This window comes from Myxine glutinosa, chromosome 8 (genome assembly GCF_964187855.1).
Source record: "Myxine glutinosa chromosome 8, kmMyxGlut1.1, whole genome shotgun sequence".
In the NCBI taxonomy this organism is placed as follows: domain Eukaryota; kingdom Metazoa; phylum Chordata; class Myxini; order Myxiniformes; family Myxinidae; genus Myxine; species Myxine glutinosa.
The window spans coordinates 51185487-51207899 of NC_136268.1; the positions used below are offsets into that span (position 1 = coordinate 51185487).

The window sequence follows — 22413 nt, forward strand, 5'->3', positions numbered from 1 at the left end:
AGGTGCAAATGATTAGAACATCGTTAGAGAGGATCTTGGAGGAACCTGTCTTATTTAAACCTCAGACATTTAGTTTGGTTTGCTCTTTGTTGTTGAAGTGTGCGGCATCACCATGCCAAGATCAAAAGAGCTCTCTGAGGCCTTCAGAAAGAAGGTTATAGATACCTACGATTCCGGGAAGGGATTTTAAAAGATCTCCAAACAATTTGAAATCAATCATTTGACTGTCCGGAAGATCATCTACAAGTGGAGAAGATTCCAAACAACTGCCAACTTGTTCAGGCCAGGCCGCCCCAGCAAGGTCAGCCCGAGAGCAGACCGCAAGATGCTGAAAGAAGTCTCGAAGAACCCCAGAATGTCATCACGGGACCTACAGGTAGCTCTTGCCACTGTTGATGTCAAAGTGCACGAGTCTACCATTAGAAAGAGGCTGCACAAATTTGATCTACATGGGAGGTGTGCCAGGAGGAAACCTTTGCTGTCCAGAAAGAACATCAGGGCAAGACTAAAGTTTGCCAATGAACACCTAGGCAAAGACCAGCACTTCTGGAACAATGGGCTCTGGACAGATGAGTCAAAGGTAGAGCTATTTGGCCACAGTACCAGAAGACATGTTTGGCGAAAACCAAAGACAGCATTTGACCACAAGAACCTGATACCAACTGTAAAGCATGGTGGTGGAAATATTATGGTTTGGGGCAGCTTTGCTGCATCAGGGCCTGGGCAGCTCACCATCATAGAATCCACTATGAATTCTTCATTGTACCAGAGGGTGGTTGAGGATAATGTGAGGCCATCTGTCGGAAAGTTGAAGCTCAACCGAAGGTGGACCTTGCAACATTACAATGACCCTAAACATACCTGTAAATCCACCAAGGAATGGCTGAAAAAAAAGAAATGGAGGGTTTTGGAATGGCCAAGTGAAAGCCCGGATCTAAATCCCATCGAGATGTTGTGGGGGGATTTGAAACGAGCTGTGCATGCAAGAAACCCCTCAAACACTGCACAGCTGAAAGAATTCTGCATGGAGGAGTGGGCAAAAATTTCTCCCAGTCGATGTTAGAGACTGGTAGACAGTTATAAGAAACACCTCCTTGAGGTTGTTTCTGCCAAAGGGGGCAATACCACCTATTAGAGCCAAGGGTGTACTTACTTTTTCCACATGCGAAATTTGCATTTATGTTTATTTAAATTTTAAATTATACAATGGACTACAAAATGTAAATGTTTCATGATATTTGTTATATTATATCACCTTTATCTGTAAATATTGCTGAAATGAAGATCAAATAGCTGTATGTTGAAGTATGTTGAAATATGTTGAAAGAGTCAAAACTTTACATGGGGTGTACTTACTTTTTCACGTGACTGTATGTATTCGTATGTAAAATGCTGTAATGATGTGGGTGGTCGCATATCGGTCGACGTTGAGATGTTGGTTGAAGAGTGCCGTTCTAGTTTTTTACAGCGGAGCCCATAGGGCAAAGCCGTCTAGAACAGTGTTTGTCCGTCTGCATGTCCCCTCAAACATATACCAATCAGAGCTGAGGATCTGGTCACATGACAGGGTGATGTGATTAGGTCTGATGTCATTACAGCGGTACGGTGGCTGACTCTTCACACCACCATTTTGATTCCAATTTCGTTCAGGCTGAACATATAATCGAACCTGTCATATATCACAATCGCCATGCTCTGCCTAAACGTTTTTCATTCAGTGTGAAACACAAACCAACCAATTGTTAAAATGACCATCAAATATCTTACCGTTCTTCCAACGACACAGTATGTGTGGGCCTTAAGCTTCATGGCTCACCTTCCGGCCGCTTTGGACAAATTAGCCCAGGTTTCTTAATATAGTGGTATTGTTTTCGTAATAATAATAATAGCGTTAATACTAATAATGTAGTAAACATAATCGTAACACTGCAATCCCTTTGTCGTTATTGAAAAGTTTCAAGATTGAAGCGGTGTATGGTTGGTTCATTGTTGACTCGAAACATCGCTGCCATCCCTCTGCTCATGACTTGATCTGCTCGCCTTCGGGCTCACCACCGTACTTGTTCCTGCGCCCCTCTGCCTGCTGCTTGTGGACCTTGGTGTTCTTTGCTGTGTATGCATGGGACTTCTCTGTGTTTTTCTGCGCAAACTTTGTGGATATCGCTGGAGTTGTGGGATGGAGGTCGGGGAGATGGTCAATGTCACAGCCTCCATGGCTTCTTTGGTCTGGTTAAACTTCATGGGGAGGCTTGGTACAGCTTTATTTATTTATTTATTTATTCTCACTACACTTCATGGTGCATTTGTAGTGCACCACTCTGGGTCTACTCCACCACAATTGATTGTTTTGATCTACTGCATTATTTTGATATTTTAAATTGCAATACTTTATGTTGTCTTTCATATTTTCCTTCTGGCCTTTTTGTGTTGAAATAACTTTATATTGGTTTATGCATTTTATAACTTGCATCTTGCTGCATCTTGTATTATATTATTATTGTAACTTATTATTGTAATCAAAATGCAGTGTTTGTAAATTGACTGTAATTCAGCCTTTGGCTGCAAAAGTCTTTTTGGTATAAACCGATTCTTATTATATTATTATTATTATTATTATTATTATACTACAGCAGTATTGTTTTCGTAATCATAATAATAGCGTTAATACTAATAATATAGTAAATATAATTGTAACACTGCAATCCCTTTGTTGTTATTGCAAAGTTTATAGATTGAAGCGGTGTATGGTTGGTTCATTGTTGACTCGAAACATCGAATAAACCAGTGTCTCAATGCAAAAATAATTTAATACTTACATTATTTGCTAACTGGTATCCCCACCCAGGGCATACTATGTTCAATGAAAATATCAAACAAGCCTGGCTACGCCAGTTTTTGACTTTCGGTCTTGTTGGTTCACGAGTTATCAAGTGACCACTATATTCGTCATGTGTGTGCGTCTGTCTGTGTGTCTGTCTGTCCGCAGCATAACTACCCAATGATATCATCCGATCTTGATGAAACTTGGGTGGGAGGTTGATATCATGATCTAGTTGTGTCCTGCCTAGAGTGGGCCTATTGCGCCCATTGTGGGCGGAGCCACACCCCAAAAAGATGTGTTTTTAGGGGGTAATCGAGTTCAAGATACATCTTCCCCAAGGGGTTTGGTGGAATCTGACACGGGTTTCGATATTTGGTTCGGCGAATGTCATGTGTCTAGCCCCACGCAGCTCGATTTTTAATTTTTTTTTTTTCATTTCATTTTTCACCGAATTTTTGGTATTGTGCAGCTAACTAACCTCATAACTGATTATACATTATTTTCTATCTCATTTCAAGGTCAGTAACCTTCGTTTTGACATTTCTGGGCCTGGCCTGTTTCGGTTATAGTCCATCCTTTGTCATTGAATACCGCTCGCTCGTGAACCATCGTCATCTCCTGACTTGTTTTTTTTAATATTGACTGACAAATATTTTTGGTACCATGAAATAAACTTTCATTGATAGTTGCTGTCCTTTTGATCTATCTGTAAATAACACAACTGCAGCTGTATACATTTACTGTTTATGCAGCTATGCGGAGGGCTGACAGAATGGTTAGGAGGTGGGCACACACGCCTCTAAGCTGTCTAGCTTTGGTTTGAAGCCTGATCCAGCTAAAGACTGTCATCCCGGCGTTTCACAGGCAAGATGATTCATCAATGTGTGTGCCGTCCCTCAGATGGAGGTTAAACCGGGAGACCCGTCTGCCAGCATTTGTTGGTGGACGTTAAACATCCAACTGTCCTTCGCGCTGAGTAGGCGAGCTATCGCCGGGCACCATGAATAAATTCCAAATTGCTTCCCTAACTCACAGAGTGCATTGCATTAGCGGCACCGCCACGCTCTCAACCAATGATGCTACCCCGCAGTCTTGTGCTACAATCTACATACAAAAGAAGCCATGTGGATATTGAAATAAGTTCATGCCAATATGTTAGAGGGTAAATGGAAGGGAGTTAACATTCACATGCAGGTACATTTACAACGTTGTTGGCAAGATATGCAGTTACCATCATTTACTCAATTAAGGAAACACCTAGATATATATAATATCTCTTTAGGAGAGTTATGATTACCTTCACAACATATCTTAATAACAGTACCATGGAAATACAGTATTCTATTTACAATCCTGCAAAACAATTCCGTTGCGCCATCGAGTGTTGCAATTTTTCACATCAAGTGTTGTTGAAATCTACATACAATGCATAAAATCAAGAAATCAGATCACTCGCACAATACTGTATACTGTATAACCCGAAGCTCATAAACATGATTTTCTCCTTTATTAAAATATTGGCACCTCACTCTGTCCTGCTGTGATCCCAATTTGATTTTTCTTGGTGTAGACCACATTTCCAGCAGCAGAAATTGCAAAACAGATTTTAAGTTCCTAACCCTGCCTCACCTTTATGAGCTCTTGCAGTGACTCTACCCTCAGAAACCGACTTTCGGCAATCAGTTGCTCAGGCTGACAATCCTAATTGGGATGATAGATTACAATTACCTGTACATCTTGTAAAAAAAAACAATGAAAAATTCAAATCACAACCATTTCATCATTTGCCATTATCTGAAGAAATATACTAAATGGAAATGATAAAATTAATTTAATTTGAAAATAATAACTTGCAGTGTTACGAAACAACATTCAAAGTTTGATGCTCATACCATGACGCAATCCAAAGCAGCTTGCTTGGCGTCCTGGTCCTCGGCCGAAGGAACTCTCTGCGTCGACTGTTCTGGACCACTTAATGTGAGCCAATTAACAAAACTGAACATGGCAGAATCAGATCTACATTGAAGCAGACAATGAATTAATGTCAATGCAATGCAAACAGACAATGAAAATAATTCTGGAAAAATAGTATTAAAAAAACAAAACAACATTTATTCAAACAAAACAAAACAAGTTCAAGTTAGGACAGGGGGGCCAAACCTTTGTGAACAGCTTTCCTCCCGCAGAATGGAGACTCTGCCATTTGGGTCCACAAAATCTTCCACCTGCAGGCCACATGACAGAATTTCCGAAGCAATGGATAAAGTCATGCGCCTTAAATTAAAACTGCAAGGTTCAAGTCTCACAAAACATTCATTTTTTTCATTCTGAACGCAAGACTATCGATACTGTGAAAAATAGATGATAGGATCTTTGTTCCAGCAGATAAGGTTGTTGTGGTGACCGATGGAAAAAATAGCCTGTCGTCAAAAGGTACAAATGCTTCGAAGTGAATAAAGTATCTTCTAGAAGCTGCCCGATAATCCACCATCAAACAACAACGAGCTTTCAATAACAAATTGGCTGCATTAAAGGGGAACACAAACACTCAGACCACATCGACGCTAATCGATTCCTTGACACCCTACAAAATAGATATGATGCGTCTTTTTCCGATTGATAAAGTGGGTAATTTTGTGATTAAAAGTCGAACTCTTCTTTTTCTTCATGATTAGCCATGACGTTGCACCAGTAAGTCGATCACCATATCTGTACTGTCTACGGGTTACATTGCGGTACGATTTAACTCAAATGGCAAATAATTTTCGAATTTCTACAAATATGTTGGGTCCAATGTGATTGTATTAGTGATTGTATTAATACAAACCGAGATGGTTTCATCCTACACCAATGGCTTAAAGATGTGAGGTTTATTTTTTGTTTCTTTTTGGCAAATGGAGGGTTGCCATAAATTGGACAAGGTTTGTCCAAAATACCCAAGTGTGGGTCAGCCTACAAAATATTCGGTTTTGTGTTTGGAACATTTTACAGAGTACTGTTATGAAACAACAGAGATGACTAGATATTGTGGTTATCCGTCACAATTAAGCAGAAGAAACAACCGTCGCTTGAAACTGAAACACCATCTCCACTGAGCTACCAGCATATGGACAAGGGTGATTTGAGCGGTGAATCAAACACCTGTGTTGGCCTGTCGGCGACCTATCTCACCTTGTCACCATCCCTCAGTCCCCCCTCCACTGGGGCAGGACACGGTATGGACACGGCAGTGATTTACAACATGGCACGGACATGACAGCACGACCACAGACACAAATGGCATTCAGGGAAAGTATGAAACGAGATGATCCTGGATCATACAGGATACCGCATCAACCTGCTATGGTGGGCCAAAGCATTCGTTGCACATTTGGTCAGCAGTGTCCGAGTATGCCTGGGCAGTGCCTGTGCTGTGCTGTGTCAATACCATGCCCGTGCTGCATCTTGTCCATGCTGCGTCATGTCCGTGCTGTGGAGTGTCCGTGCTATGGAGTGTCCGTGCTGTGGAGCGTCCGTGTTGTGGAGCGTCCGTGTTGTGGAGCGTCGGTGCTGTGGCGTGTCCGTGCTGTGGCGTGTCCGTGCTGTGGCATTTCCGTGCTGTGGCGTGTCCGTGCTGTGGCGTGTCCATGCTGTGGCGTGTCCATGCTGTGGCGTGTCCATGCTGTGGCATGTTCGTGCTGTGTCATGCCCTGTCGTGTCGTGCTTCGCCGTGTTCGTGCTGTGTCATGTCGCATTTCTTCTGGAGTAATATAACTGATTTATCAATGAATACAAAGTCCCTGATAAACCGTCAATTTAATGGAAAAACAAAACCAACCAATCTGTAATAAACATGCAACCGGCATTTAAATCGATACTATGAACATCGCCATCTTCACTAACACCAACTTCATCTGAATCGCTCGCACAAGGCTCAAAACGATACGGCTCCACAATTCCCCTGAAAGCATTTCCATCACTAATTTTGTATCCAATAGTTTATTCAAAATCACATTGATCAGTTTCAACACAATGAGAACTTTTAATATTGCTAATGACAGTGGAATCATTATCGGAATCCGAGCTCGACATGCACCATGTACAGCTGCCATTTGGATGAAGATGAGTTCATAGTGTGATGTCACTGGTGAAATCTAAAATAGATACTCTAGGGCTTTTTTGATACTTTGCGATTGGCAAAAATATTTCAAATTTTCTTCCCCTTCAAATTAGACCATGATTGATGATTTTCAATGGTTTTCAGAAAAAAAAATTGTGTTTGGGATCCCCTTTAAAATATGCGGGAAACTAGGAGATCAGGATCACTACTGGATATACAGTAACAAGGGAGTGGCACCCAGACATGGTTTACTGAAGATTCATTTATAAAAAAGATGCATCACTGAGACCAACTGTTACTTTATAAATGCCCCATCATATAGACTGTCTGGTTAAAGAGCACATATCATCAGCTGACTGGATGTCAAACCTGAAATGACTTAGAATTAGTGGTGAGTTTATAAAAAGGCTAAAATGTGTTAACAACTGGGATGACAAGATAATGGTGCTGTTTGATGTGGTTTCCCTCTTTACCAATACTCCGGTTTATTCAGCTGTAAAAATCATAAACAATCGTCGAGAATAGTCGAAGGATTTGAGAAATTTCAATTCTGTGTATCTCCTTTAACTTTTAACAGCTTAAAAAATAAGATTTTCCATGTCATGACTTATTTTGTCATTGCAATGTAATATATTCAAGACCTCGTTCCAAGATAAGAGGCTTTATTGAAATAGATCTTCACATCCTACACACACAGGCAATAATCTCATTAGTCCTACAAAGCACATAAAAGCACATGAAAGCATATATAAATTGGGTAAAGCTTTTTAACACATCAGCCACCAATCACAGTCTTGTCTTACCAAGATGAACCAGTGCACATCTCTGTATAACCCATTCAGCTTGTAGAAACCGCCTATCCACGCACACCAAGCGCTCGCACATAAATAGGCCAGCGAGGAGTCTCACGTCTCCGAAATCTCTTCTTCTTCATTTTTATCACAATCTCCATCCGTTAAAATCACGGTCAGCAAGTGTAAGAGTCAGATATCAGTGCGTAAAATCTACCAGCCAAAACGCGTAGGTTGCTGACATAGCCTGCCAGAACGAGTGCGATAAACCCCGTCAGCGATCGGTCCCCCAACGCTCAGTAGCAGCAGGCCCCCTCGTCGGGTGTTTTAGTCTGAGGGCTCTGAAGGCTCCCCGGTGCAGGTGACAAAGGTGACAACCCCACGGGGTCTGAAGCGGCATCGCTACTCGCCGCATTGCCCGGGTGTGAATCCGACCTGGCAGGGGAACCCGGGTCGACCTCGGCCGCTACTCATGCCGGGCGGCAGGTCAACCTCCCCACAAGGTGCGAGATGCCGGACGGACACGGTGGTTTCTCGACTGTCGGCCAAACGAACAAGCGTGTATTCCGGATTAGCTTCCAATATTTCCACGCGGTCAACGAGGGGTTCGTATTTGCTCTGTCTAACCGCCCGCTTCAGGAAAGCCGGGCCCGGCTCTGCCAACGAGGGTAGAGCCTGCCCGCTAGAACTACGACGCTGATACTTGAACATCCTCTTGTGAGGTGTGGCATTAGTCGCAGTACACAACAGAGACTGAATGGCGTGTAACGCTCCAAATGTTCGAAGTCATCCCGTGGGTTCGCAGAGCCATAGTAACCACGTGCCATATAATCCCATTGTAACGTTCAATTAAGCCGTTCCCTTGGGGATTGTATGCAGTGGTGCGGCTCGAGGCGATACCCCACTCGAGGAGGAATTGCTTGATTTCCTGAGATAAGAACGCCGTCCCCCTGTCACTGTGTATGAAGGCAGGATAGCTGAACATTAGGAACAACTGCCGGAGACATCTAATTACAGTGGTGGACGACATGTTCGAGCACGGAAATGCGAAGGGAAATCGTGAGTACTCGTCAACTATCGTGAGAAGATAGCGGTGTGCACCACCGCCGGACAAGGGCCCTTTGAAGTCCATGTGTTCAGCCGCTCCCAAGGCTGTCCAGCATGTATTAACGTACCCAGAGGGGGCTTGTAAAAACTCAGCTTGAGTTCTGCGCAAACCGGGCACGACTTGCATAAATGACGTATTTTGTTGACAGAGAAAGGTAAGTGTCTGCTTCGAACGAAATGAGCCAGACGGACGATGCCCGGGTGACAAAGCGAATTATGTATGGCACACAGCTCGTCGATCGTCATTCCGGAGTAGATGGGCCGAGACAAGGCGTCGGCTGCACAGTTATCCTTTCCCGGTCTATAAACAATATCAAAGCTATAGTCGGCCAATTATATGCGCCAACATACGATCTTCTCATTCTTAATCTTGTAAGAGTGTTTCCCGTCGTACATAAAGGCAACTGATTGCTGATCCGTGATCAGTTGAAAATGCTTCCCGAAGAGGAAATGTCGCCACCTGCGGACCGATTCAACTATAGCATAAGCGTCCTTCTCAATTGAGGAGTGGCGCCTCTCACTATCCGATAAGGTACGTGAAGAATGCCACCGGTCGGTCCCCCTGGTTTAGTGTGGCCGCGATGGCGCAATCTGATGCATCTGTCTCCACCAAGAAAGGGACCGTCTCGTCGATGGAGGTCACAATGGTGCCAGCTATGTCATCCTTCAGTTGTTGAAAGGAAGTTTGGGTGGCAAAGGTCAACGGAAATGTTTTGCACTCGACGAGAGGACATATCTTCTCAGAGAAGCATGAGACCCACTGGGAGCAATGCGCAAACAACCCCATTGCTCGCTTCAAAGTCGCCCGATCGACGGGAGGGCCTAAGTCGAATAGGGGCTGAAGCCGCGCCGAATCGGGCCGTATCTCCCCTCCGGACACAGTGTATTCCAAAAGGTCTATAGTTCCCATGGAGTAACTACATTTGGCTTCGTTGAAGGTCAAGTGGTATTTCCGGGCAACTTCCAAGAAGCGGTGCAGATTAGCATCGTGACCTTTCTGGTTCCAACCGCACATGGTGACATTGTCGACGTAAACAAAACATCTTTTAATTGCTCCTTTGATGGGATATCATCCATCGCCCGTTGAAAACATGCACCCCGTTTGTAACGCCGAAAGGGATTCTACGAATTTGGTACAGCCGCTGACCAGACTCGAAGGCCGTGTAGGGGCAATCGGGTTTCTGTATTGGGATTTGATGATTGGCGCTACGAAGGTCCAGCGTACTGAAAACTCGGTATTTAGATACAGCCCTGACCATATCATCCATCCTAGGAAGCGGGTAGGCATTGAGTTGAGTAAAGCGATTGATCGTTTGAGAGTAGTCGACGACCATGTGTTTGCGATGATTAGAGCTATTGACCACCAGCACTTGAGCCCGCCAGGGCGAACAACTGGGTTTGATGACTCCCTTGAGTAAAAGACGTTTAGTCTCGTCGGCGATAAAGTGGACATCGGGCTACGAATACTGCCTAGATTATACGGTGACAGGGTGGCAATTCAGTGTAAAACCCGGGAACAGCGGGGGAGGTTCGACAGCCATCTCCGCAAAGCCACATACCGAGCTCTGCGAGGCACCTACAGAGAGCGCATGAGCCCCACTGAACTGCATTTCCAGATGTTTATGCTGATTCAAGAAGTCATGCCCGAGAAGCACAGATTCTGAAACACCATTAACTTCACATCCGAGTACGTAACATCATTGGCAACCAGCTTAACTACACAAAATCCTTGCGATCACTTCCACAAAGCCCCCGAAGCCATGTATATGCGTTGTGTCGCCGCAAAAGTGGGCCATCCGCGCCGTTCGACGAGACGCTGCCTGACGTAACTCCGATCGCTTCCAGTATCGATCAGCGCTTCCACCGACTCGCCGTTGATTTCCACCGGAGTCTCACGCCTCCGAAACCACTTCTTCTTCTTATTCTTCATTTTTATCACAGTCATTGCAGGTCACATTTGTGCATTTCACACTTGATTGCATCGAAATGTATCATAGCAGAAATGAATACAATGAAGATTAATGTAAGCTTCTGATTTCATGCAGAATACGAGAACGGTACTTGGTATAGTGCATACCTCCACCAAGCTGAGCAGTTTACGCTTTCTATCCCACCAATAGGCCGGATTTGCATCCGGACCTTTACCAAAATCTAATCGGCTTGTTCTTTGTCACCTACCCAAATCATCCACCAAATTTTGTCATAATGAATCCACAACTTTTTGAGATATCATGCTATACAGGGGGCTCCCGTTAAAAGTCTCCCCACTATCCATTTTTCGCATACGAAACTGAATGTTGTGCAACAGAAAAACACCCCGCCCCAGTACCCATAAGTTACTTAAGAACACTTTCCTTATAAATGATGTCCAAAATGACCGACAATTCCCCGCACTAACGTCTATTGGAAGGAAGAAGACCAGATATCAGGTGTCCCACCCCACAATCCTTTGCGTACCAGCTTCCCAGCGTTCTACCCCAAAATTCAATGCCTCATCTCCCTCTCAGACTCTATCTCACGCTGTGCATTGTTTGACCTCATGATGCTGCATACTGTACAGTACAGTATTTTTTTATCTTTGTGTACTTTACTTACTGTACCATGAATCAGCCTCGCTGATTGGTGCAAGATTTACACTTTGGGGATATGGCCGCTCAGTGAGACTGGTGCATGGTACGGGAAGTAAAAATGAACTTTTATTTTGGATCTAAAATAAAATGAAATTAAAACACAAGGACTGTGATGTGTGATGACTGTGATGTGTCTCCTCTGTCAGGCGCCTTCCTTTAGGCTTGCAATCTGAGAGGTTGAAACAGTAACTATTTCCGGGATCAAAACGTGCTTTGGGAACCGTGCAAGATCAAAGTAAAACAAGCGGTTCTTTTTCGATAAAGTAACACAACACTTGCGGTAAGAGTGAGCTAACTTTTTGGATTGGTTTACATTATTTTATTATTATTTTTGAAAGCATTTTTATTGAAACCAATTATGGTCATTCGTGTTCGTTAAATTTTTAAATTTTCCCTCATGAATCACAAACTGCCAGGAACCTATCCCCTCTATTACCATTGAACCATTGCCAATACATTCGCGGCATTTTCCAGGAACGGATCCCCCGCAAATGTCGGGGCCCGACAGTATATCGTTTTTGTCCCCAAATCTCAATTGTAAAAAATCACTTTTAAATTATAGTATCCAGATCCGTATATTTACCAAAATCAAACCAATTCGTCCCAGTCACACACTCAACCTGTCCACAAAATTTCATCAGAATTGTCCATAACTTTTTGAGATATCCTGCTCACAGACAGACAAAGAAACAGATAGGGGTTAAAACATAACCTCCATCCACTTTCAGTGGCAGAGGTAATTAGTACTGTTAAATATTAAAAAGTAGGAAGTACTTTATACAAGTTGCTAGTGGAGGAAAAAACAACAACAACAACAACAACAAAAAACCTTCGCCCACCTCCACCATGGTGTTGGGGAGCAGTTTAGCTCGGAAAAGCTGTAACAAAGAATCCATGATGTTCTTCCAGCCCTCACGCAGGATGTCTCCATGCTCATGAGCAAGACCAAATACCATTTTCCCTGCAAGCTGTGCTTTTGGATTACTGCCAAAAGCCACAGGTAGATTCTCCACTGCCTTAAAAAAAAAAAACAAGAAAAAGAATTGCAGTTAAATTTGTGAGGAGCCAACAGGTTCATTATGTTTCCTCAACATTTTCGAGATCAGTCTAAATAATCTGCCATCACATATGCACAGAACACGACCATTGTTCCAGCATCAGATTGTAAAATTCTTCATTTACCATGAGAATTAGGGGATATACTAAATTGTGTTTCTCATTATGATCATATATTTCATGTATAATAATCGTATTCATGCTCATTTGTCTAAACTAGTGGAGTACCCGCCTTACAGGAGATCTTGTTCCAAGCTTACAATACATTCTTCTGACACATCCCTTTATTTGGGCGGTGTATATAGGGCTTTTGGCAACAGACCGCTGCTTCGATTATTCATGAAAATAAAAATAACCCGGTTTATGTACATGAAGCAAAAACATGCCTACTGCTTATGTGAATATATAGTACATTGTAGTTATATGGCTCAGATAATTTCAGTTGCACTGGCCCATATAGGGTGACACCCAAGGACTGAAGACTAAGGCCTGAAGAATAAGGCCTGAATTCTAAACATACTGTCGCCTTCACAGGCCTATGACGCCTATCCGCTCCAACCTTTTGATATTTGATGATCATTTTAACAGTTGCTTAGGGTTTTTTCACACTGAACAGAAAACTTGTAGGGAGGACATGGCAATTTTGAGTATGACCTTCTGACAGTCTTAAAATTACCAAAATGGTGGATGTATTATTATTTTAAGGTTACGTCAATTGTGGATGGCACCAGGCAAGCTGTCCAATCAATGGGTGGAGGGCAGATATACATACTGTACATATATACTGTACATACAGTCATGGCCAAAAATATTGGCACCCTTTTAAATTCTTTTGTGTATAAGATCGAGGCTCGTGTAAGAGCTATCACATTAAACACACATTATTAGCACAAAAAACACAAAAAAACATAAACGGACACATAAAACAAAGGGAGGGGGAGAAAAGATGTGGAGAGAGAGGAAAGCACACAAGCACAACAGTAGAGAACAGGGACATCGGGAGATCTGTGGAAGGGAGAGGGCTGGGGGGGCAAAGGGGAAGGGTTAGGAAGGGGTACACGGTATAAAACAAATTGACACTACGAGGAATTTCAGGAATGAAGTCGGAGATTGAAAGAGGTGGATTTGGGGTGTATTAACGGGGGAAGAAAATATCAAGGTTTTGGATGGAGGAAGATAACAGATGGTGGTGAACAGCTGTTTTAAAGACCTGGAGGGAGGAGTGGGATTGAAGAGAGTGTGGGAGTTTGTTCCAGAGGTGGGGAAAAAGAGGAATAAAAGAGTGAAGGTGAGCAGAGAGTCTTGCTTTTGGCAGTTTCACAAGAAGAGGGTTGCTGGCAGTTCTTGTGTGCCCTGCAGGAATATTTGGGGGACACAGCACAGACAGAGTTGGGGGAGCTAGGGCAGAGAGGAGTCAGTAGAAGACAGAAAGACCACCAACCTACCTGTGGTGAGAGAGTGAAAGGCCCTCAGAATCAGCATCATCGCGGGAGATACCAATGATCCTGAAAGCTTTGGTTTCAACAGCGTGAAGCCGAGCTAGGTGTGAGGCAGGAGCACCAGCCCAGAGGGGAGAGCAGTATTCCATTGTGCTGCACATGAAAGCTTTGTAAGTGGTGAGGAGCTCAGGTGTGCCAAGGAAGGACTTCGCACGGCAGAGGATGCCCAGATAGCGGCTGGCTTTTGAGGCCAGCTTGGAAATGTGGTTTTCCCAGGAAAGATCATGGCAGACAGTGAGACCCAAAAGTTTGAGTAACAGAACTTCTCGAGAGGATTGTTGAGAAAGTAGATGGGAGCGTTTTTGAGATGGTCTTTTCGGAGAGACAAAGTGAGAGTGAGAGATTTGTCAAGATTGAAAGGCATGTTCCACTTGTTTGACCAGTTTGTGATTTTGTCTAGGTCTGCAAAGAGTGAAGAGGCTGCTGCCTGCCAAACTGAGGGTTGAGATATGGAGCAGCAGAGAGTGGAGTGATCAGCAAGGAGATGGAGAGGTCATTAAAGAAGACCAGAAAAAGCACACAGCGCAGAACATAGTCTTGGGGAACTCCAGCCTGAACAGGAAGGGGAGATGAGAGAAACCCATTCAGGGCCACATGTTGACTACGACCAGAGAGGAGGTCCACAAGCCATGCGTGGAGATTTCCATGGATACCATAGGAAGAGAGATTGGTGAGCAGAGCGGGGTGCCAGACCGTATCGAAGGCACGAGATATGTCAAGGGAGACAGTTCTGATTTCCTGTTTGGCATTGAGAGCCTCCATCCATTGTTGAGACAGCAGAAGCAGCATGTCCAGAGTAGATTGACCTGGTCTGAATCCTAATTGATGATCCGGGATCAAGCCATTGGAGAAGAGGAAGGATCTAATATCAGAAGCGATGATGGATTCCATGACCTTGCTGATTATTGGGAACAGTCTGATTGGTCTGTAGTTGCAAGGATCTGTTTTAGCATCTTTTTTGTGTAAAGCGGAAATGTTTTCTGATTTCCAAGGAGATGGCAGATGACCTTGAGCAAAAGAAAGGGTGAAGAGAACAGAGACAGGGTGAGATAGAGCCGTGGGCTGATGCCGTTTGGTCCAGTTGCAGAATCAGAGTCGAGGTTTGACACAAACTTCTCCACCTTGTCAGGATAGAAGGACACATAGTCCAGGAGCAGCTGGGTTCGACTGGGTAAGGTGGGTAGAGAGAGCGATGGGTTTGTGATACAAGATTTTGAGGCAAACACAGAGTTGAGGCATTCAGCTTTTTCACGTGCAGTGTCGGCTGTATAGCCATTTGAGGTAAGGGAGGGGATGGAGGGGGAACAAACAACAGAAACAGATTTTACCAGATGCAACCAGGATTTGGAGGAATGAGACAGGTTTGAGAGTTCAGTCTTGAGAGCAGAGAGATATCGTTTCCTGGCTCTCCTGATGGTAGACACACACTTGTTCCGAGCTTTGATGAAGGAACTGAAATTGCCTTCAGTTGGATTTGCTTTCCATGAGGCGAAGGAAAGTTATTTCAGGGCAACTGCGTCAACACAAGATTCAGTGTACAATGGACGGGAGGAAGGGTATGACAACTTAAGACGAGATGGGGTAAATCTGTGCATGAGAGAGAGCAATTTACTTTGGAAGAATTCCCAGGATTGGTTGATGTCAGAGGCAGTGGAGATGGGAAACCAGCCCAGGTGATTAATGGCTGCCTGAAGACCATGCCAGTCGGCCTGAGTGAAATGCCAGACTCGTCGACGCTGAGGGGCTCTCTGAGAATGGCCAGGGAGATGTACACTTTAACAAGCAAATGATCAGATGAACCGATTGGAGCAGACATTTGCAGGGAAGTTAGTCATAACCAAGTCTAGAAGAGATGATGTACCGTTGACTGAGATCTGGGTCAGGAAATTGACAGATTGTGTCAGTCCCAATGAGTCGCAGAAGTCCTTTGCTGAGGTGCCATGACTGGAGCGAGTATGAGGAAGAGAGAGTTGGGATGAGTGGATAGAAGTTGGTCCATGTTGTCAGACAGCAAGATGTAAATGGAGTCATCACTGTTTGGTGGATGGTACAGAACACATATGAACAAAAGGTGGGAGCAGAAGGGAAGCCGAAGCCAGAGGTACTCCTGGGGGTGTGGCGGGGTGAGGGCAGTGCAGGGAGAGTGAGGAAGAGAGTTTTTACAGTGTAGCCCATCGGGCAGAGCCGTCTGGAACAGTGTTTGTCCGTCCATATGTATGTATTTTTGTCCCCTCAAACGTATACCAATCAGAGCTGAGAATCTGGTCACATGACAGGGTGATGTGATTACATCTGATGTCATTACTGCGGTGCAGCGGCTGACTCTGCACACACCGCCATGTTGATTTATATTTTGTTCAAGCCGAACATATCGTCGAACCTGTCATATATCACAATTGCAATGCTCTACCTTTATGTTTTTCATTCAGTGTGAAACACAAACAACCCGATTGTTAAAATGACCATTAAATATCGAAAGCATCGGCGTTACCTCTCTTCCAACAATATGGTGCGTATTGGCCTTAGGTGTTTATGTCTCACCTTCCATTTCGGACAAATTAAGCTCAGGTTTCTTTATACAGTGGTATCGTTTCAGTAATATCGTTTTCGAAATAATAATAATATTATAGTAAATATAACCATAACACTTTAATCCCAATGTCGTGATTGGAAACTTGATGGATTGAAGTGGTGTAACTGCTGAAGTAAGGAATTCACCTCGGTTTTTCGATGTAAGGTTCGAAGTAAGGAATTCATTCACTATTTGGGGTACACAGATTACAGTCGATATATGGTCGGGCCTCAAGAACATTGGGTGTTTGTTCATTTACCAAGGTTCTTGTGGAGAGATCGCCAAGTGGTTTCAGGATTCGAGCAAGGACTCCATTCAAAACCGTTAAGGAACGGCTGGCTTGGCAAGCGCTAGCTAGCTGCTGGGTAAATGAGCACACCTCCAACTCTTGTGGGGTATATAAATTACAGTCGATCTTTGCTCAGTTCTGTAAGTAAAACTTACCTCATGGATGTCGAGATTCCTCCAAATTTCTTTGTTTAATGTTATAAGCAGCATTAACGACTGTTTAAAAAGCTAATCATACAGTCACGTGAAAAAGTAAGTACACCCCATGTAAAGATTTGACTATTTCAACATATAGCTATTTGATCTTCATTTCAACAATATTGAAAGATAAAAGTGATATAATATAACAAATATCATGAAACATTTACATTTTGTAGTCCATTGTATAATTTAAATAAACATAAATGCAAATTTCGCATGTGGAAAAAGTAAGTACATTCCTACATTTATCACTGCTTCAAATACCTAAAATTTGAATCAGGTGCACCAGCTCAGGTGCAAATGATTAGAACATCGTTAGAGAGGATCTTGTAGGAACCTGTCTTATTTAAACCTCAGACATTTAGTTTGGTTTGCTCTTTGTTGTTGAAGTGTGCCGCGTCACCATGCCTAGATCAAAAGAGCTCTCTGAGGCCTTCAGAAAGAAGGTTATAGATGCCTACGAGTCTGGGAAGGGATTTAAAAAGATCTCCAAACAATTTGAAATCAATCATTCGACTGTCCGGAAGATCATCTACAAGTGGAGAAGATTCCAAACAACTGCCAACTTGTTCAGACCAGGCCGCCCCAGCAAGTTCAGCCCGAGAGCAGACCGCAAGATGCTGAAAGAAGTCTCTAAGAACCCCAGAATGTCATCACGGGACCTACAGGTAGCTCTTACCACTGTTGATGTCAAAATGCACGAGTCTACCATTAGAAAGAGGCTGCACAAATTTGATCTACATGGGAGGTGTGCCAGGAGGAAACCTTTGCTGTCCAGAAAGAACATCAGGGCAAGACTAAAGTTTGCCAATGAACACCTAGGCAAAGACCAGCACTTCTGTAACAATGTGCTCTGGACAGATGAGTCAAAGGTAGAGCTATTTGGTCACAGTACCAAAAGACATGTTTGGCAAAAACCAAAGACAGCATTTGACCACAAGAACCTGATACCAACTGTAAAGCATGGAGGTGGAAATATTATGGTTGGGGCAGTTTTGCTGCATCAGGGCCTGGGCAGCTCACCATCATATAATCCACGATGAATTCTTCATTGTACCAGAGGGTGCTTGAGGATAATGTGAGGCCATCTGTCGGAGAGTTTAAGCTCAACCGAAGGTGGACCTTGCAACATGACAATGACCCTAAACATACCAGTAAATCCACCAAGGCATGGCTGAAAAGAAAGAAATGGAGGGTTCTGGAATGGCCAAGTCAAAGCCCAGACCTAAATCCCATCGAGATGTTGTGGGAGGATTTGAAACGAGCTGTGCATGCAAGAAACCCCTCAAACATCGCACAGCTGAAAGAATTCTGCATGGAGGAGTGGGCAAAAATTTCTCCCAGTCAATGTCAGAGACTGGTAGACAGTTAAAAGAAACGCCTACTTGAGGTTGTTTCTGCCAAAGGGGGCAATACCACCTATTAGAGCCAAGAGTGTACTTACTTTTTCCACATGCGAAATTTGCATTTATGTTTATTTAAATTACACAATGGACTACAAAATGTAAATGTTTCATGATATTTGTTATATTATATCACCTTTATCTATCAATATTGTTGAAATGAAGATCAAATAGCTGTATGTTGAAATATGTTGAAAAAGTCAAAACTTTACATGGGGTGTACTTACTTTTTCAGGTGACTGTATGTGTTTGTGGTTTATAATATTTTACAAGCCCGGCTATGCCGCTGTTAGACTTTAGGTCTTGTTTTTATAAAGATAGCAACCCCACCACCAGGACGAGGCTCAGTTCTATCATAACGGAGGAGGGGTATCGCAAATAGAACAATTTGGAATATTGTGACAAAGAAATAAAGCACTATTGGACTTGGCAATAAGCATGGCTAGGTCGGCCAAGGAAAACAATTGCAGTTGATGACAGAAGCATCATCAGAACTGTGAAGAAAACCCCGAAAACAACTGTCAGTGACATCACCAACAACCTCCAGAGTGCAGGGGTGAAAGTATCACAACCTACCGTTCCCAGAAGACATCAACAGCAGAATTACAAAGGCTACACTGCAAGATACAAACCTCTCATTAGCACCAAAAATAGAAAGGCCAGATTATAATTTGCCAAGCAGTACAGAGGCGAGCCAGTGAGTCCCAGAACAGTTTTAGACAGATGAGACCAAGATAAACTTTTACCAAAGTGATGGAAAGGCAAAGGTGTGGAGAAAGGAAGGAACTGCATTTTATCCAAAGCATACCACCTCATCTGTGAAGCATGGTGGAGGTAGTGTCATGGCTTGGGCTTGCATGGCTGCCTCTGGAACTGTCTCACTCCTCTTTATTGATGAGTTAATTAATAATGGCAGCAGCAGAATGAATTTGGAAGTGTACAGAAACATTTAGTCTGCCTATGTGCAAGAAAATTCCTCTAAACCCATTGGGCAGCGCTTCACCATGCAGCAAGACAATGACCCAAACACACTGCCAATGCAACCAAGAAGTTCATCAGGGGGGAAACGTGGAAGGTTTTAGACTGGTCAAGTCAATCTCCTGATTTAAATCCAATGAAGCATGCATTTCACTTGCTGAAGAGGAGACTAAAGACAGATACCCCCCAAAATAAACAACAACTGAAAATGGCTGCAGTAAAGGCTTGGCAAAGCATCTCAAAGGTAACAAGAGATTGGTGATGTTGATGGGTCACAGGCTGAATGCTTTAGATCATTGTGAAGCCTGTTATATCCTCACTACCTCACTTAAACATTTATTTTCAGGTATGCTACCATGTATGTTTACACATTTAAGACAAGTAACATTTGCCATGTCCTGGCAATAAGAAAAATCTCTTCCCTGACCTTAGATTCTTCATACAATATTTTTTTTGCAATCTACTGATACTGGGTAATGTGCCATTGGTTAAAGAATCATTGCCAAGGTATCAGAATCATTGGAATCTCCCGCGATGAAGCTAACTCCGAGGGCCTTTCACTTACTCACCGCAGGCAGGTTGGTGGTCTTTCTGTCTTCTACCGACTCCTCTCCGGCCTTGCTCCCCCAGCTCTCTCTGGGCTCTGTCCCCCAAATATTCCTACAGGTCGCACAAGATCTGCCTGCAACCCTCTTCTAGTGAAACTGCCAAAATCAAGACTCTCTGCTCACCTTCACTCCTTCATTCCTCTTTTCTCCCGCCTCTGGAACAAACTCCCTCACTCTCTTCAATCCGACTCCTCCCTCCAGGTCTTTAAAACAGCTGTTCACCACCATCTCTTATCTTCCCCCATCCAAAACCTTGATCTTTTCTACCCCTGCTAATTTCACCCCAGATCCACTTTTTTGAAATACCAACTTCTTTCCTGGAAGTCCTTGCAGTGTCCTTGTGTTTTATAGTTTTCCCACCCCCCCCCCCTTCCCACGCCTCCTCCCCCCAAGCCATCTCCCTCCCACACATCTCCCGATGTCCCTGCTCTCAAATGTTGTGTTTGTGTGCTTCCCCTTTTCTCCCCATCTTATCTACCGCTCCCACTTTTTATATATTTTGTTTGTCTGTTTGATTTGTTTGTGTGATAAATGTTAGCTCTTTCACGAGCCTCGATTCTGTATACAAAAAAGGAAAAAAAAGTTATTCCTGATGTAAAGCAAAGATCCCGATCTCCTTTCAAGGCCTTCAGTAACAAGTACCAATGTATTTTTTCCTGCTTTCCTGTTGCATGGTTATGTTTGGTCACATATAATTTACAAAGAACAACAGTGGATATTAACAAGCATAATATAAGACAGTTCGCAGTAATTTACAAACAATTTAGGTGGTTTGTTGTAACAGTTGTTACTGTATGAATAATATTAAAAAGTGCAATTCCCATGCAGGACAAGAACCATGGAAGAAGACTCATTTCAGGAGACCCACAACCACCAGGCCCAAGGCACTAAAAAAGTTGGGACAGGAAGCACATCATGGGCTTACAGAATGAAAGTGGTGAATGGAAATTATGAACAGGACACAAGCATGCCAATCAGATAACTGCTCAGTATGTTCCGCAAGTCTTAAATAAGACGAGATGTATTGTAATAATAACTATCATTTGAAATACGAAGCAATAAAAGTTTGATGATATGTACAGACAAGATTTACCCATATAAAATCACTCAGATAGTGAATCAAATGCAGAAGTAAAGAGTGCTCCAAAAAGACCCGGACAGCTTGAACGATTAAGGCCCAATGAAGGGGAGCGTAGTCCTGTTGAAAAATAATCTCAGGTTGCAGGTCTGCAATCTGTGGGAAGGTGAATCCTTCCAACATGATCATGTAAATTATTGAGGTCACTGTATCCTCTGCAAAGAAAAACAGACCCACCAAGCTGTCATGGAGAAGGCCACACCACACATTGACCTTTGGACTGTCGCGTATGTGTTCAATAACCCCGTCGGGGTTTTCAGAGGCCCAGATCCTCACATTGTGCTGGTTGACCTTTGATGATACATTAAAGCAAGCTTCGTCTATGAACATGACCTTTTTCATGCGACTGAACATTTCCAAGGCATACGCCATGCATTTTGGGTCCGTAATTTGTTTTGAGTTCTTGCATAATCTACACCTTAAAAGCATAAAGTTTCCGAATTTAATGCAAAATCCAGTGTACAGTGGTGGTTGGTAGTCCTAGTTCTCTCGATGCAAGTTGGATTTATTTTCTGGGACTTTGTTGAAACAATTCACCCACTTGTTCAACGTCTGCTGCACTTGTGCAGAGTCGGCCGGTACGTTTCTGTTTCTGACAATTTCCAGTCTCCTTAAACCTCTTGTACCACTCTCTGATACTAGTCCGCGATGGCAGATTTCTTCCATACCTTGCACGGAAATTATGCTGAACTTGCATGTCGGATCTTGTCTCAATGAACCATTTGATGCACTGAGATCTCGCCTGTGGATTCGCCATTTTATTTTATATTAACCCAACAGACCTGAAAGTAAAGACAACTTTATGATTTTCTGTATCAAACAAGCATTCTGAGTATTGCGCTGCAATACATGTCCCCTACCGGCAGTCTGTCGTCCAGAAAACTGTTGGGGAAATTACCAAAGTTCAAAGTGCCATAACTTTGTCAAAAATGATCGAAACGTCGTGAAGTTCGAACTTGATCTGTAACTTATCATGAGGAAACCACGTACCAAGTTTGAAATCATTAGCATTAAGAGTTTAGAAAAAAAGTCCGGAAAATTGTTCTTTGCGTGCTGGACTGACAGACGGACAGACTGACAGACGGAGGGACGGAGGGACGGAGTGCAAACCTATAGTCCCCTCCGGTGTACACCAGTAGGGGACTAATAAAACAAAGGGTATCGTTGTATCATTTGTAGTAATAAATATATTAGCAAAGTTGTCCAGGTCTTTTTGGAACAT

The 22413-nt window shown here is 43.3% G+C and overlaps 1 protein-coding gene across 7 annotated transcripts in view; it reads right to left on the reverse strand.

Annotated features, from left to right (window-relative positions):
• GBF1 (golgi brefeldin A resistant guanine nucleotide exchange factor 1) overlaps positions 1-22413 on the reverse strand; it is a 430048-nt gene that overhangs the window by 60250 nt on the left and 347385 nt on the right. For all 7 annotated transcript variants that reach the window (XM_078783293.1, XM_078783294.1, XM_078783296.1 and 4 more), the window contains 4 exons: positions 12288-12464; positions 4982-5046; positions 4714-4837; positions 4451-4522 (listed from right to left, as the gene is read on the reverse strand). In XM_078783293.1, the coding sequence (XP_078639419.1) occupies positions 4451-4522; positions 4714-4837; positions 4982-5046; positions 12288-12464 (438 nt within the window). The remainder of the gene's footprint in view (positions 1-4450; positions 4523-4713; positions 4838-4981; positions 5047-12287; positions 12465-22413) is intronic.